Source organism: Elaeis guineensis, chromosome 4, assembly GCF_000442705.2.
Source record: "Elaeis guineensis isolate ETL-2024a chromosome 4, EG11, whole genome shotgun sequence".
In the NCBI taxonomy this organism is placed as follows: Eukaryota; Viridiplantae; Streptophyta; class Magnoliopsida; order Arecales; family Arecaceae; genus Elaeis; species Elaeis guineensis.
In genome coordinates this window covers 22,167,499-22,183,516 of record NC_025996.2, presented here as the reverse complement: position 1 = coordinate 22,183,516, position 16,018 = coordinate 22,167,499, and the positions used below count along the sequence as shown (strand labels likewise).

Here is a 16,018-nt window from a genome sequence, read left to right as displayed (position 1 = left end):
AAGGTGACTTTTATTTGTACCCCATCAAATTCGAGGAATATCTTCCTAAGGATCTTAGGGGCCTTTAATGAGAAATATGATATGAAATAGAGATATCATGGAGAAGTAACAAAATTATCTACAAGAGGTACAGGAGCAAGATTCTAAATCAAGTGTATCAACACATGTAGCATATTTTAATTTTCAACTAGACATACCCAGTCAATTGACCTCCCGTAGAACGAGCAAAAAGAAATGTCACCCAATACCAGACTTGTTACCGTAAACGAAAAAACAAATCATAATAACTAGTTTCCTTATAATGTAATAATAATTAGCATCAATTTTTTTCTGCATAAAAAATGCAGTATCAACAAAAAGAACCAGAAGTTCGGCAATAAGACAGCTCCCTTCATGATGAAAATGTTCTTTTGGGTGAACAAAATCTTCTAATCACACTAAAAATCTAACATTGGCACTTATGAATTTGAGACATGGAAACCATCAGTCACAGCAATCAAATGTCAAAACCTCAACAACAATTCCTGTACTCTCGGCTAAAAGAATGAGCCCATATAATATCAGACGAAATAGTGGAGAAAAGCCAATTGAAAAGGATCCCTTCACACACGCGCGTGCATATATGTTAATCGTGAAGAAGAGTCATCGAGGCAGCCACACTAGCTCTTGCTTTCACTTTTTTGTCCAATGGTAAGGATAAAACACCACTTCGGTGCACTATTGGCTCTTCTGAGCTTTAGGCCTGACAGATCTTGCTGGTTTGATGATATACCCCAGTATAATCAATACAACGGGAACGATGGTGCCAACAAAATACACACTTTGGTAGGAAGCCAGCGTTTCCTTCATGCTTAGTACCTTCAACAAAGAAAACAATAGAAAATGAACATTGGGAACACAAACTAAAAATCCCACGACAAAAATGCAGAACTTCCAACTGTTCAATCAGAAGCCAGAAAAGAATTAAAAAACTAGATAGAACAAAATTAAAAAACTAAAATCACTACATAACTCCTATATTCCTCATCTCTCACTCTTCCACCCCCAACACGAGCCACATGATCAATGATTTTAACCAGTCCAGGAAGATGATGAGTTTAAATTGCAAAAAAATGCATGTAGAAATTAAACAACAAAGAAAAAACAATGAAGTGCAGAAAATACATCTAAAAAATGAAAAGGTTAAAACAATAAAGCTTTCTAAAGACACTTTTAAAATTGACTTGTATTTAATAAGTTTTTTTAAAAAAAAAAAAGGAGAAAATTCAGATAGAAGCTTACCTGGAAACCAATGCAGGAATAGTTCAGGACAAGCAGCGTATATGCAAAATTGATAAATGTAAGCATCTTTCTAAATATTGCATTGTTTGGGGAAACGGCCTGCTGCCATCTGTATATAACTGCTCAGACACAAGGAAGGCAAGAGGAAAAGTATCAGGTAAAAGAATATCGGATAAGCCTCTTTATGGATTGAACTGAAAGGAAAGGACAACTGGAAAAGTGTATATTTCCATGAAAATGCAATCAAACTTTGAAGATATACCTCGTGAACCTGCGATCATTAATGCTGACTGAACAAAGAAAATGATGTATCCAGGATATAATCCCTGTAATTGGATCAATAGAAGAAAATACAAGATGCATTCAGCAATGTTTAGGATAAATAGAAGCAAAATTGATCTCCAACAATTACAGTTATAAAACCATATAATAACAGAAAATTGTCTGTGTTTTTTCCTCCTCTATATCTCCTCAAAATGCAGTATCAGAAGAATTCAAGATCAGTTAATGGTGCAGTCAAGGCACTTGAAATAATGATTAGACTGACAAAAACAAAACTATATTAGCTTGATCAGCACCATTAGCCCTATAAGCTTTATTATCCAAACTTGCAAGAATGCATGATAACCAAACATTAGAAATTTAAGTCTAGAACGACTTGTGAATCCATTAATTTTCTTATGATTTAACAACAGTACCTCATAAGATGAAAAGTTAACTATGCCTAATATTAAGAATTGAAACAGCAAATCTTTAAGCATGTAAAGAACCTCGAAACATACCACTGGTTCTCCCCTATCCTGCTTCTCACAGACAAGCTCATCAGAAACTCAATTACAATGTCCTACCTCAAATCTAGCTAAAAAGATGCACTTCAAGCTAACAGCTAGAGTATTACATTTCATGGACCACAGCAGGGTACTTGTTTTGTGGAAAGGGAGTATAACACTCACATGCCAAATAGCACTAACAGTCTGTGTAGCCAGCAACTGAAGGAATCCAGGTTTCTTTCCTTTCTGAATAAGCCTTTCATAAACATCTAAAACAACATGACACTTTGAATTAGTTGGGATATAACACTGAATTACAAAGAGAAAAAGATCATAAAGAGATATTAACCATTTAGCACAAGCACATAGTAAATTCACTAATGGAGTTCCCATATCTAGAAATTTAAATGAAAACCAGCATTGATTGCTGCACCATAAAGGCCAGCAGTCTAGAGCAGCATCGCAGCTTCCCCCACAATGTGTCAAAATAGACACACGGACAGAGACCACATGAGATGCCTAGATCTACCACGTGCAGGACTCTTATAAAGACTATAGACCCTGCATAAGTCCTTCAATTCTCCAATCAAAAGTGTCCAAGTCTTCAAAAACATTATTCAATAGCCCTTCAGCAGCTACTTATAACATATTCTGAATGATGACAAAGTAGTCATGTTATTACTGAAAACCCAAGTTCTTTAGAACATATTGAATTAAATATGCAACCTTTGTCTTAATTAAAGATGCATGCATGCAAGAGTGCAACAAACACATTAGCATGTTGACAGCCATTGCTGCATGCTGATATGCATCAACTTAATGCTCATGACCGTAAAATGCAGGCACACATGATTAACGAAGCAAATACCGCACATGCAAGCACACATCATGCCAGAAATTACACCCATGCTCATGCTTGCATACATATTACCTCACAAGAATGCTGAAATGTGGCTTTCTAGCATGGGATTTGAAAACATGCACTTCAGCAACATTGACTTCAGCTTAAAGGAGCTGAGACTGAAATAAGAAAATGCATATATCAAAGCAAGCTGAATGTTGAAACTCACAATAGCGTAGCCAGGTGCTAACTTGGATGTTCCACACGAGCGGCAGCTGCACTGCACTGGTTGCTAATTCAACACCAAGAATGTCAACATTTTTTGCACGTTCCCACTGTGGTTTAGGAGGAGATGAATCTGACCACCCACTGAAACCCAGACCAGATATGATGATCGAAGCTTCTGATATGGACCAAATAAAATAATACTTCCAACGAGCAGTAAAGCCAGACATGTATTGGTAATGCAGCCGTTTCCAGAATCCCCATTCATAATATATGGGCTCGTTAAACCGTGAAAGTGGATATTGTGGTACAAAATATAAGTAAATCGCCATACATATGGCAGCTTGAATTAGAGCACGCAAGGTGGCAAGATAAGGAGATGGTGATGGTCTGTCTTTAGAACGAGCCCATATCTATACAAGCAGAAGGGGGGCGGGGTGAGTCAAAATAATGAACCAACAGGGAATAAAATTAGAGAAGAATCTACCACTCGACCTCATAGAGACATAAAGGACATATTACACCTACCCCTTTCTTTTCTGTCCAGTCAAGATAATCCTTCATCTCATATACTGGTCCTGCAAAGTGGCTGCCACAACAGAGGCAGTAACCAAAATATTCAATTATAGAGGGACAATGGAGAAGTCGGTTTTTCGTCTGTGCTTCACGTAAACCTTCTTCTCTCAGTAGCCCATCACTGTAGTTTATTGTGCATGAAATGACTTTCAGCGTCAAGACCATAAGAGCTCCTAAACCATGTACAACATAAAAGACAAAGTTACCGTTGAGCTAGCTACAGATAAAATGATTAAAATTCGGCCACAATCCTCATATTGACAACAGATTATAATTTGAAGAATTAATTTCAAGCTATCAATGTCATCAGGAGACTCTAATGCATTAACAAGAAAACATAATGCCTCCAAATTGTAGGCACAAGGATGGTATATGCAATTGCATGAAAATATATGTGAGCTATAATTATGTTGTACAATGATAAACAGAAGCAAGAAAAATAATCATGCTGCTTTATCCAAGTTTCCTGGGTCCTTTTCTTACTATGACCATATCAATAATGACACTCCAATGTCAAAGCATATGTGCTCTCATGTTTGTAGGTGGCAATTCACATAGAGTCATAAAGATACACCTTAATGCATTTGATTGGGCTTGGCACAATTCTTCTCTCAAAAAGGAGAAACATCTAACTATAAGAGATTGAGATTTGTATGCCCTGAGATTGAAAATCAGTATGCCTTTTTTGATAGTCAAGATGTAGGAGCTGCACTTCAAGTAAAAACTAAACAGAAGCCACAAAAAACAAAACAAAAACAAAACGAAGCAAAACAAAACAAAACAAAACAAAAAAATGGAAGATGATAGCAGCTCAGGCAGTTAGAGGGTTATGGTCAGGAAGGAATCTCAAGCTGTAATATCAAAGCAGATTTAGGTAAGGATGTGATCGGCATGATGTCTTCGATATGAAATTACAAGTTGTTCATGATGCAATTTGGGATTTTACATAGAATTGGTACCTCTAGAGTTCTAAAAAGATGTATTGATGATGGCTATCTTCAGTTTTCATGTTTAGTTTCTAAACTAAAACTTTCTATCTATTTGGTTTGGCACGGTTGGCATGCTAAAGTAGTTATCTTGGAGTAGGAGATAAAGGATGCTTGTTCACCACTGCAAGTTTACATCATCTTTAATTTTTGTAGCAAAATCCTTTTTCTATATGGATCATCAAAGGAAGGATTCCAAATGTATGTACAAAACCTTCGTGTTCAATGCTGTAAGCAAGTAAGATAATGCAAAAAGGAAAGAAAATGGTGGCAGATATAATAATAGGGATGATAAAAATAAATGGGGAATTCAAGAGAGAAAAGTAAAAAATTATGCAGAGGATACATGTCGAGAATTTGCATTCAAGCAGTCCTACCAAAGCAATGTTACATGCTAGTTTTGCTGTCATTATCATCACCCGAGCCTTTTCCCATACTGAAGAGGTTAGCTACAAGCATAACTCTAATTCAAGAAAGCTTCATTTTAAGAATTTAGCAAACTAATATATTTGTTGCCAATCTCATGTCTTCTTCTCAGTTAGGATAAGGCTGTTTTAAACTTCATTATTATTTCACAATATTGTGTTCACAAATCTAAAGTCCCAGTCAACATGGCACAGCACAACATGTATACCCTATTAGTGCTTTTTGGCATTCATAGCTGGCATAGTGCTGACTACATGTGAGTACTTTAGCATATTCCCATGGCAATGCATGCCAAGCTAAGTAGAACAGCATGATACATGTTATGCGAGTGCTAGGTTGAACGTGCCACCAACACACAATTCTTCAGTCCTTGTTTTTGTTAAAGCCAAAGTAAACCATGATCTGAGTAGACCTTAGAGCCTATTTGGGTTTTCCTATAGGATTGGGCTAAAAATCCTATAGGATTGTGGATTGAGTCAGTACAACCAGTAGAATCACAGGACTACAATCTGGGCTAGCCCTATATTTATAAAATTCCCAGAATAGATTTGGAGTGGGCCGGTTCGTATCCCATAAGGAGAAAAAAACATCTCAGCAAGTCTTTTTTTCCCTCCTTGTAGGAATGGTCTAGGAAAGATCTAGTACAAGGGCTGGGCCGGGCCTTATGTTTTGTTACCCTAGAAATCTTTTGTCTAATCCTAAGGACCCAATAGGATTATCCAAAAAGGCGTTTAGGGCCTATTTGGATATTCCTAGAGGCTTGGGTTGAAAATCCTATAGGAATTGAGCATGTTGGCCCATTTAGCTTGTATTTTCTAGAGCTTGTCCAGACCTAACCCAGGTCCTAGCCTTTGGACTGCATCAAGGAAAAAAGGACTTATGGAGGTTTTTCTTTCTTCCCACAGGACTTGGGCTGGGTGGTGTTTAGTTGATACATGGTTATGCTTAAATAGATGGCCCAATTCATGAATCCTACATGATTTTAGTCCAATCCTGTAGGAATATCCAAATAGACTCTTACTGTTATTTCTTCTCATGTTGGGCCCAGCTAGGGTTAAAATGCACTGGCATTTGGCTACAAACTAAGGCTAAACCGAATCAAATATGGATTGGGTATCACTATATTCACATTCATATTTATTTTGTTTGATGCATACCGATACAGATACTAGTCGGATGCAAAAAGTCACATCCATATTTATTTTAAACAATATAGATGCAAAGCAGATACTGCATATATGGATTTAAATATAGATATAAATCAGATAATTAAACTTTATGATCACAGAATAAAGGATATACTAAGTGGATGGTAAATCAAGTTAATAGCATGTTAATGTGGTCATTTATTTAAATGCTCTACAAAATTAAATAGGATTACAAATAGAATTGATTATCTGGATACGAATTAGATAGTTATCTACCGATATCTATATCCATTTTTCTTTGACAGATATGTATATGGATATAGATATTAGTCAGATCTCGAATTTCTATCCATATCGAGGTAAATTTGGATATAAAATAAATCCAGATGGATATATTTGGTCCATTTCACCCCTGCTACAAACATGAACAAGGGAAATGGTATCACTATACAAAATCTACTCAAAAGAGTTTAAGGAAAATGCAAATACAATTTTTCATCAGACAAACTGTTTATTGTGAAACAAGGAGTTGAATCTACACAATAGCCAAGTACATGTATACTTAGAAAAGAAATGTCATGTATTCATCTTATAAATCTAACCTCGTTATATCAACTTGTGTGAATGCTGAAAGAAAGTGATCAAAGAAACCATAATTTCAAAAATTAGCATACCACTTGAAAAGTAGTAAACAATGATTTTCAGCCAAACAAATAATAAACAAAAAATGTATAGGTTCACTACCAGTTGCATCAATGCCTCCTTCCTTCCATGCATGCCCACTCATATAGTACACATGGCTACAAAAAACAAAATACAGTAGGAGAATCAATTCATTTGTTCGAAGTATTTTGACTATAAAGAATAGTTTGTGGAATTAAGAGTTAAGATAGCACATAACTGAAGACTGATTTTATTGATCATGTAATGGAATGCTTGTACTTCATTAAAAAAGTAATTTTTTTGGGAGATTTTGACTTTGGCTTCGTTCCATGTGGTCTGAAGGACTAAATAAAGAATAGCCACCTCTCCATGGCTATAGAATTAGGGATGATACTGATGTTAATTTTGTTTGTGTTTTGGGGTCGGCGGGGGGTCTGTGGGGAAGCAGTGTAGCAGTTTAGAAAGGAGAAAAGCAGAGCATTGATAGGGGAAGGAGGTGTAAAGAGGGACGTGATGACAATATTTTTAGGAACGATACTTATGCAAAAAGCTTAATGGGTGCTTTCTTCAAAAATTTAGAGTCTTTCGCCCATCATTTCTATGTTTATCTAAAGAAAATCAGCATGGAAACTGAGGATAATAACCACTTCTCCACAGATATAGATTTCCCAGCCAAAAGGAACTAATTAAAGCCAAGTTGCGAGGAACCCAGAGTTACAATTCCACGAAACAAAGAGACACTCAGGCTATATAGAGTCGGCAAATATTACTATTATTAACTCATAGTCTGAAGTAACTCACTTAAGGATCTGACAGATTTGAGAAACATAAAAAGCATTTGTTTTAAGGGGAAAAAACCCTTAAATCTTCACGCGATTAAAATATTTAAATCTCCACCTGATTTTTCCAAGAAATGTTCTCTGATTAGTTCAAGTAACCTTGATGAACATATTCAAAACCCGATCTTTTTAAAACTTCATGAGAATCAACATTACTACTAAATATATTTTGTATGATAAAGCATTTTGTGTAACTTTGTACCTTATACAAATCCCGTCTCAATATCATAGCATCTTCGTCAAAATTTACCATCCATAGAAAACAGATACGAATCATATTGTACTTTGAATTCAAGAAATAAATGACAGAAGATTCGACCTTTCACGCATTCCGGAATTCGGATATAAAGTGTCGTGTGTCTAACCAACTAATCAAACATCCAGCTACACAAATTAATTTGTTGGAAATTATATCAAGATAACAAAAACAGGTCGTGGAAAAAATCTAGGGCAATCAAGAACCGACCCCAACCAGAGCAAATTACCAGCCTATGAGGTAACCGAATCCAGCAAAGAAGGTGAGGGTCCCACAGTAGCGGCGGCACAGGAGCATGGAGGCGTATCCGACCGCCATGGGGATGAGGAAGTGGAGGTTGGAGGACAAACCGAATGAGAGGTAGGACAGGGCCGCCCCGGAGAGGCCGGCGTAGAGATGCTTCGCTAGGGTTCCAGGGACGAGCCGCCAAAAGAAGCTCGCCGGGATCGTGGCCACGAAGCAAAGCAGGAAGCGGAGCACGGGGATCGAGACACCGATGGCTGCCGCCATGGACGCCATCTCGAGCTCCATCGCGACTCGCGAAAGACACAGATCCCTCGCCGCCCTCGATTCGTTCCGTCTGTCTTTCAAGAAGAGGACGTGGGAAGGGAGGGAGGAGACGAGAGGAGTATATTTCTGATGACGGATATGCCCTCGAAGTGAGTTGGTGGTCGGACCCGGACTTCGAGAATCCCGTGCATCTCATCGGTGGCGTCGCATGTAATATTTGTCGTTTAGGATGGATTTTTTCCTCCTCCGCCGGCTTGGACGCTCTCCGGGCTTCGGACCTATTTGACCCGGTTCCAACCGAGAATTTGAAACTTTAGTCTATATTTATTACAGATTTTTTTTTTTTGATTTGACAACATCTACCGTTTACCATTTTTTTTACGAAAAAAAATAATTTACTGATAAATAGGAGTCATATGCACAATCCAAAATAAACAATAATACTCCTTAAGCATATAAAATGTCAGCACTAAATAGCTCTTCCAAATTAAATACGGGCGCAGCTAGCAAAAGAGATACCATATATAAAGAAAATAAATAACCAAACTAAATCGAGAGTCAGATTAACATTATAGTAAAAAATTGATACATAACAGAAATCTTATAGGCAAAATTGAAGTATGAAATCTATGACCTCCGAGCAGAGCAATTGGTGAAAGCTGAAAATCCGGGTAATGTAGCCACAACGGAAAAAACATAACCAACCTATTGAAATAATATTCCACCATAAAATTGCTGGCAAGGAAGAGCATAGGAATCATCCAAGAAATGCATTTAAAGGCTCACACCTGCAGTGCTTAACCCCACGCATGCCAAACAACTCAACAAGTGGCTACAGAAACTATATAATTTTGATATTGTTGCGGCCAGTCACTGATAGAATTGTCCATGGAGAGTCAAATCACTATGTTTGAGCATCGAACGACGAAAAATCGGAAGAGGATGCCCGCTTATCCAAAAAAAAAAAAAAAAAAGCACAGTCGAGAGAGTCAAAGATGGGAGCGAGGGCTTACGATTTGTTGAACTGAAAATTAGATGGAAGTCGGATTTGATCGGTGGCATTTGAATCAGGTTGTGGGACCTGCAAGATAAGTTTTCATCAGAGATTGCTATGCTGAAGTCCCTTTGATGCTTAAGTCAATTTCTATCTCAACAGATGGAGGAGCGATAGAGGCAGAGTTTTGGCTCTATATTTTTTGTGCATACCTGTCGGAGATTCCTTCTTATTTCTATTTATAGAAGGAGCAAGGTTAAGAACAGAAAGATGGGAGGTCATTCCGATGGTGTTCCATTGTCGGAGCCACATAGGACATCTTTAAAAGGTCCTGACGGCGGACATTCTTTTTATTCGGTGCACTGGTGACCATGACGGTGGGTCTTATCGTGCATGTGGTGTAATTAATGACTTCATAGCTTCCTATCATGGCGCGCAGCCTGCTGTCCAAGATATGGCTCCTGAATGACGTGACTTAATGTGACCCTATGAGATAGCGGGATGGCCACGCTTGACGTTCAGTTGCTCGTCTGTTGAATGGTGCCACTCAGTTGTGGTTTTGATAGTCGGTAGGACGTCGAGTAAGTAATCGGCCATATACCGAATATTATAGAATATTATACCTCATCGTAGGAGCAAGTTGAGCTGGATTGATTTTGTGCCGACTTGGTTAAATGTGTTGCTCTTAGTTGATCAAGTATCGTCGATCTCAATCAATTGAGAGTCGATTGGGATAAAACTCGTTGATTCAAGTCAGATTGGATCACAATAATTTGGTCGATGCAGCGCACTTGATCGATTGGAAAGTGAGGAAGAAGATTAGCCAACTACACGACGAGGATTTATCCCAACAGATATAAATATAAGAAGTATATACTGCAGCATCCTGGTACAAGTATAATTTTATTCTTTATGCTACAGTCGAAATCAGAATCAGAATTGCCAAAAATGTTGAAGACTATAAATTACAGCAAAGGAAATAACAATCGCAAAAAACACACCGTACACCTGTTTTTTTGGGAGAATCTAGCCAATAAACGCACCATGGGATATTTTAATAATTGATAATTCATATGCATATGATATAGAAGATGGGCATTCTTAAAACATGAAATATAAATGTGTTTTTAGACCCATGTATATAATATAATATAATATATATATATATTATATATATATATTATATATATATATATATATTCTGAAATAGTATGTTTTTTTTAACTCACAACTATTTTTTTTTTTTTGCTAAAATGAGATGGAAGTTGGAAGGGGACGATCCGATACATCTATCTCCTTTGAACATGACCATAAGACCTCAACCTTCACTGGAGAATGTTCGATTTAGAGCCGAGTTTGAATAAATAGGTGGCCTCCTCTCCACCATATCACGAACCAACGGATGAATACATCACTCTAGTACCATCGAGGGCCAATGAATTAGATGTCGTTTTCAGATGTCGTATCTGGACCGTCAGGATATGCTTCATTCGACAGTCATTCGCATCCTGATATTTAATCGCAACTCGATATCTATTAGAACTCGAACTCAGATCATACCATTGGAAATAAAAGTCTGTTCTGCTGAGACGCCGCCTCAATGGCCACGACTGCTACTTCATGACTTTGGTGAATATGAAATAAAAATGATAAGCTACTCCATAATTTTGGTGCATGTGAAGTAGAAATGATGAGCGTCAAGTTAGATTTTATGCGTTATATATGCAGGATAATTGGAAAAATGATATATTCGGGCTTTAATATCATTTTATCTAGATGATTCAATGATGACCTAGATCTAGTATATTTTGATTATTTACATACCCACTTGCATACGTAAAGTATTTCTCTTAATTTATTACTAGATCAAATTATGTAAAAATCATTCACAAATAAAAAGAGTGAGATATGTCACAAATCAAAATACAAATAATTTGGTAGTTCTTGAAAAGATAAAGGTCAATGGACATGTGCGAGAAAAGAAAATATAAATTAAAAGCATGGTAGATTTTCATTAGGTGTGCATCTGGGCTCAATACCAGTGCATTATACAAAGACGTAGTGATCTTGAGAGGAAAAGGATCTTAAGAAAAATCTGTTTGACTCGTCAAAAGTTGCGACATTTCCTTGTCATAGAAATTTATGGCAATTGGATCGTAGAAGGTTGCTTGTTTTTTTGAGAAAAGGCATGAAGATGTTGAGAAATAGTCTCACCTCAAGTATGTCAAGGATTCCAATTGGATATGTATTAGGTAGGACTTTAACAAAATATCGTAGTTAACTCTCATACTTACTGATTTCTGCATGCTCTTATTTACTAATTGATGTATCATCACTTCTTTTTTAGGTTTTGTCCGTTGAGCTTTTCGTATAAGAGAGTGTGTTAAGGAGTAGCCCTATAATGGATGGGTTAGGGATTCTAATGGCTCTATATTCTCATGTGCTCATCCAGATACCACCGCAAGAATTCAGTTGGAATTAAATAGACGAGAGAAAGTGAAGTTACAGGACGGCTATAAAGAATCCGGTGGGATTTCAAACATGGTTATTTCATCAGGGAAAACCCAATTCTTTCTAATTATCGAGAGGGAGATTGGTTTTCATGTAGTAATTGTTAAAGTTTTCTTATTCATAATTGATCTAATTTCATTAAATTAGTCATTCTCGAGCACGAATCTCCCGTGGTGCATCGTAGTATGTGATGCATCATGCTAGAAAGCCATCATAGGATGGATGGCCAACAAATAATATGTGCATAAGTATAGTCTGTACATATATATATATATATATATATATATAAATAATAATATATATATATATATATATGGCACATGTTGTTTGCTAACATCCATCGTGTAATGGATAGCCAATGCGATGCACTATACGGCATAATGCACCGCATGTACCGTAAGGAGATACGTTCAATCATTTTCCTCCTCACGTATGAGGATCATTGGATCCGGTAAGCAATTGGCCACTCTCTTATCTCACAGGGATGATGGGATCTAAGATCATACAATCACTACAAAGTTTCATCGAAGTATTTGGGATACAATCTTTTTGTGTTTACAAGGCAAACCTCCAATTAGTTTGATTTAAAGGATCCACATGGTGATGAAAAATAAATTCTTGTCTATCAAAAATAAAAACGTTTTAGGAGGTGGAGAGCGATATGAAAGAAGCTAAGTCCGATAAATTAAATAAGATCCTTGGGTCAGATGGATTCTTCGCTGTCTTCTTTCGGACGTGTTGAGATATCATTAAGTTTGACGTGTGGGCCACCATCCGGAATTTCTTTCGATCAGGAAGACTGAATCATATTCAACATCATTCTTTTTCTCAACATCATGCCACCAATATGCAAGAGATGTATGTATTGTTTTCAAATGTGAATTTGTTTCCTTCATTGGTGAAAATTATGAATTTTAGTTAGCTTCCAATGCCCGCTAATCCACATGGAGACGAGCACACAATTAAAGTCGTGATACACTTCTCCAGCTGGGTTTGATGCATTTTAGGCCAATGAAAATTTTATTTATCGGTGGGGTGGATCTTTTCTCGATACTTTTTATGCTTTCAAAGTAATAATCCTTGCGAGCCTAAAAAAACTTTATTTAAATAGCATTTAGTTCTCCAAATAAAATCATCAAAATCATTAGTGATTTGAATCATGTGATGATCTAATCCTCGATGATATACGGCCAACATATTTGGTAAGCCATAGTTCAATTAGTAAAGATCCTAAAGTATTTACAAATAACATGGTATTTCGTAAGAATCCCAAATCACTGATCACATGATATCAAAATTATCCATATTATATTTCATAAAAAATATATTTATTAATTATATAAAATATATTATTATAAAAATTAATATATTTATACATATATTAATAATTAATCTATTCTAAAAAATAAATTTATTAGTCCCATATATTACTAATTCTATAAAAATATATAATTATATTATAGAATTAATATTTTTATTTATACTTATAATATATTATTTATTAATGCGAATATTTATTTTGATTAGAAAAATAAGACAATTAGAAGCAATATATTTAATACTTTTATTATATAAATATAAAGTACAATAACATATTTCTACTTTAATTTAAAATTATAATTGGATCATAATATAACAATAATATGATTAATAATAATTATAATATAATATATATCATAAATATATAATATAATATAATATCATATATATAATATTAATATAATATATTAATGATATATTGATATACTAATTTTTTTTCGAGACTAATGCATATTTTTGTTCTAAAATTTTAGCTCAAGATTATTATCGGAGTGATCTTAAATCCCTAACCTTAATGATGGATATTCCATCACTGAATTGGATGGTGATTTAAGGAATACATGTGCTTTGAAATCATTGCTATGTAGGATCACTATGGTGCAATCAAATATAGTGATTTTATCACCTCCACCTACATCATTTTTTATTCTAGATGGATCATTCCATACCACATGCCTAGTCACATCATACAGGCTCTATCATGAGATCTACCACATGTCTAAGTTTTGTTCACAACTTTATATTGGAAGAAATTTATTTTGTTCGGCCAGATATAATGTTATGTAAAAATCAGTAAAGAGAATGAATTGAGACTATCATATAATAACGTACAAGGAAAATTCTTTATGCATCGCAGGCGGTGTAGAAAATCTGACGTAAAGTGCACCATTTTGTTCGATTGGTCTACGTAGTCACCGCTTTTCAACACGCATTTAATAATTACAGCTTTATTTTTTTGTTTAAAATTTTGAATGACGAAAATATTCCTATCTTTTAAAAAAAAAATTATTTATAGGATGTCATAATATAACGCAGGATGTCATAATATACACAAGATGTCATAATTTTTTTCAAAAAATAGAGACATTTCCTCATTCAAAATTTTCAAATGAAAAGTAAAACTGCATGCATTAAATGCATGTTAGAAAGTGGTTGGATAAAAATATTATTTTCATATTAAGATATCTTGGGCCATATTATGACATCCTGGACCATATTATGATATTTTACGTATAGAAAGTTATAATTTGATGTAGAATGTCATAATATACACAGAATATTATAATTTTTTTGGCTATATGATGATATCCTATATATAAGAAATCATAATATGTCATAGAATGTCATAATTTTTTTTAAAGGACAGGATTATTTTCGTCATATAAAATTTTTAAATGAAAAATGAAACTGTAAGCATTAAATATACGTTGAAAAGCAGTGGTTACGTGGACCAATCACATAAAGCAGTGCGCTCTACGTTGGATTTTCTACACTGCCCGCGGTGCACAAAAAATTTCTCTAACATACAAATAATAAGGACATGAAAAGTGCCAGGAAAAGAAGTGTAATAAATTGGGCCGAATCTGATTTGGCCCACGTTTACCGGGCTCAGACCACCTTTGGCATGAGTTCTTTTCACGTACCAGTTGGAGAGAAAGACTCTCGATGGAAGTCTTTTTCTCTATCAATCCCAATGGAAATATGGAGATTTAAGACAGCCGGAAACAGACAAAGCCCTGAATATTCTCTATAAAAATAAGAGCCTCTCCTCCCTTAAGCAATTTCAAGCCAAATCTTTCTCCAAATTGTCATTGATTTCAAGCTTTTTGGATGAGATTCCTTTAGGTTTCTCCATTGATCCGGCTACGAGACCTTGCCGAATCTAAGTAATGATCTTAATCTCTTCTTCTCCTCTCTTTTTCGATCTTATGACCCTTGTTTCACCTTGATTGGGATTAGGGAGTCGCCAAATTGCCATTGAATAGGGTCTCTCTTGTTTCTATTTTATTTTTTATTTTTTTTTATATTTTAGCCATCAGTCACTGATAATCCACAACTCCACTTATTTGTGGTCCGGTGACATGGGGACTGTCAGATAGTGATCCCATCATAGATTTTTTTAATTTTTTTTAAAAAAAGAAAAGAGCCAAACCCCTTATCCTTTGTTTTTTTTTTTTTTTTTTCTTCTTTTTATTTTCTCTTTACCAATCAACCACTATCACTGGGGATGCTACCACTAAACACCACCCTTGGCCACCACCATCTGGACTGGGCCGCCTTCGTTGCTAGCACTTGGACAAAGCTTGCCCTACCTCTTATTTTGAGGGAGAAAGAGAGTTCTCACGACTCTCTTGTTTCCTCTCTCTCTTTCTTCTCTATTTTTCTTTCCCCCTCTCTATCTCTCTCCTATCTTACTTTACTTTTCTCTCTTAATAAGAGACACCTACCTCCGGTTAGAATAGGATTCTAAATAGCTGATTACCACTTTATGATTTTTGTTTTTAATATTAGACTTAATTCTATAGGAGAGCGATATTTTCGATAGGAAAATATTGAGTAGGATTTTTACACCCCGATTCTTAAATCGAGATGTGGATTGAGTTGTTTATCATTAATAAAGGTTAGACTCTAATCATCTATATATATAAGCTATTTTTGTGCATCAGTAATTT

The 16,018-nt window shown here is 35.6% G+C and overlaps 1 protein-coding gene across 1 annotated transcript; it reads right to left on the bottom strand.

Annotated features, from left to right (window-relative positions):
• Window positions 1-278: 278 nt before the first annotated feature.
• On the bottom strand, window positions 279-8,641 carry LOC105043400 (lysophospholipid acyltransferase 1). Its single transcript, XM_010920927.3, has 8 exons — window positions 8,241-8,641; window positions 6,998-7,053; window positions 3,646-3,866; window positions 3,122-3,530; window positions 2,235-2,320; window positions 1,544-1,607; window positions 1,282-1,400; window positions 279-858 (listed from the first exon to the last, which is right to left on the bottom strand). The coding sequence occupies exons 1-8, from the start codon at window positions 8,540-8,542 to the stop codon at window positions 718-720; spliced, it is 1,398 nt and encodes a 465-aa protein (XP_010919229.2). The 5' UTR covers window positions 8,543-8,641; the 3' UTR covers window positions 279-717.
• Window positions 8,642-16,018: the final 7,377 nt, after the last annotated feature.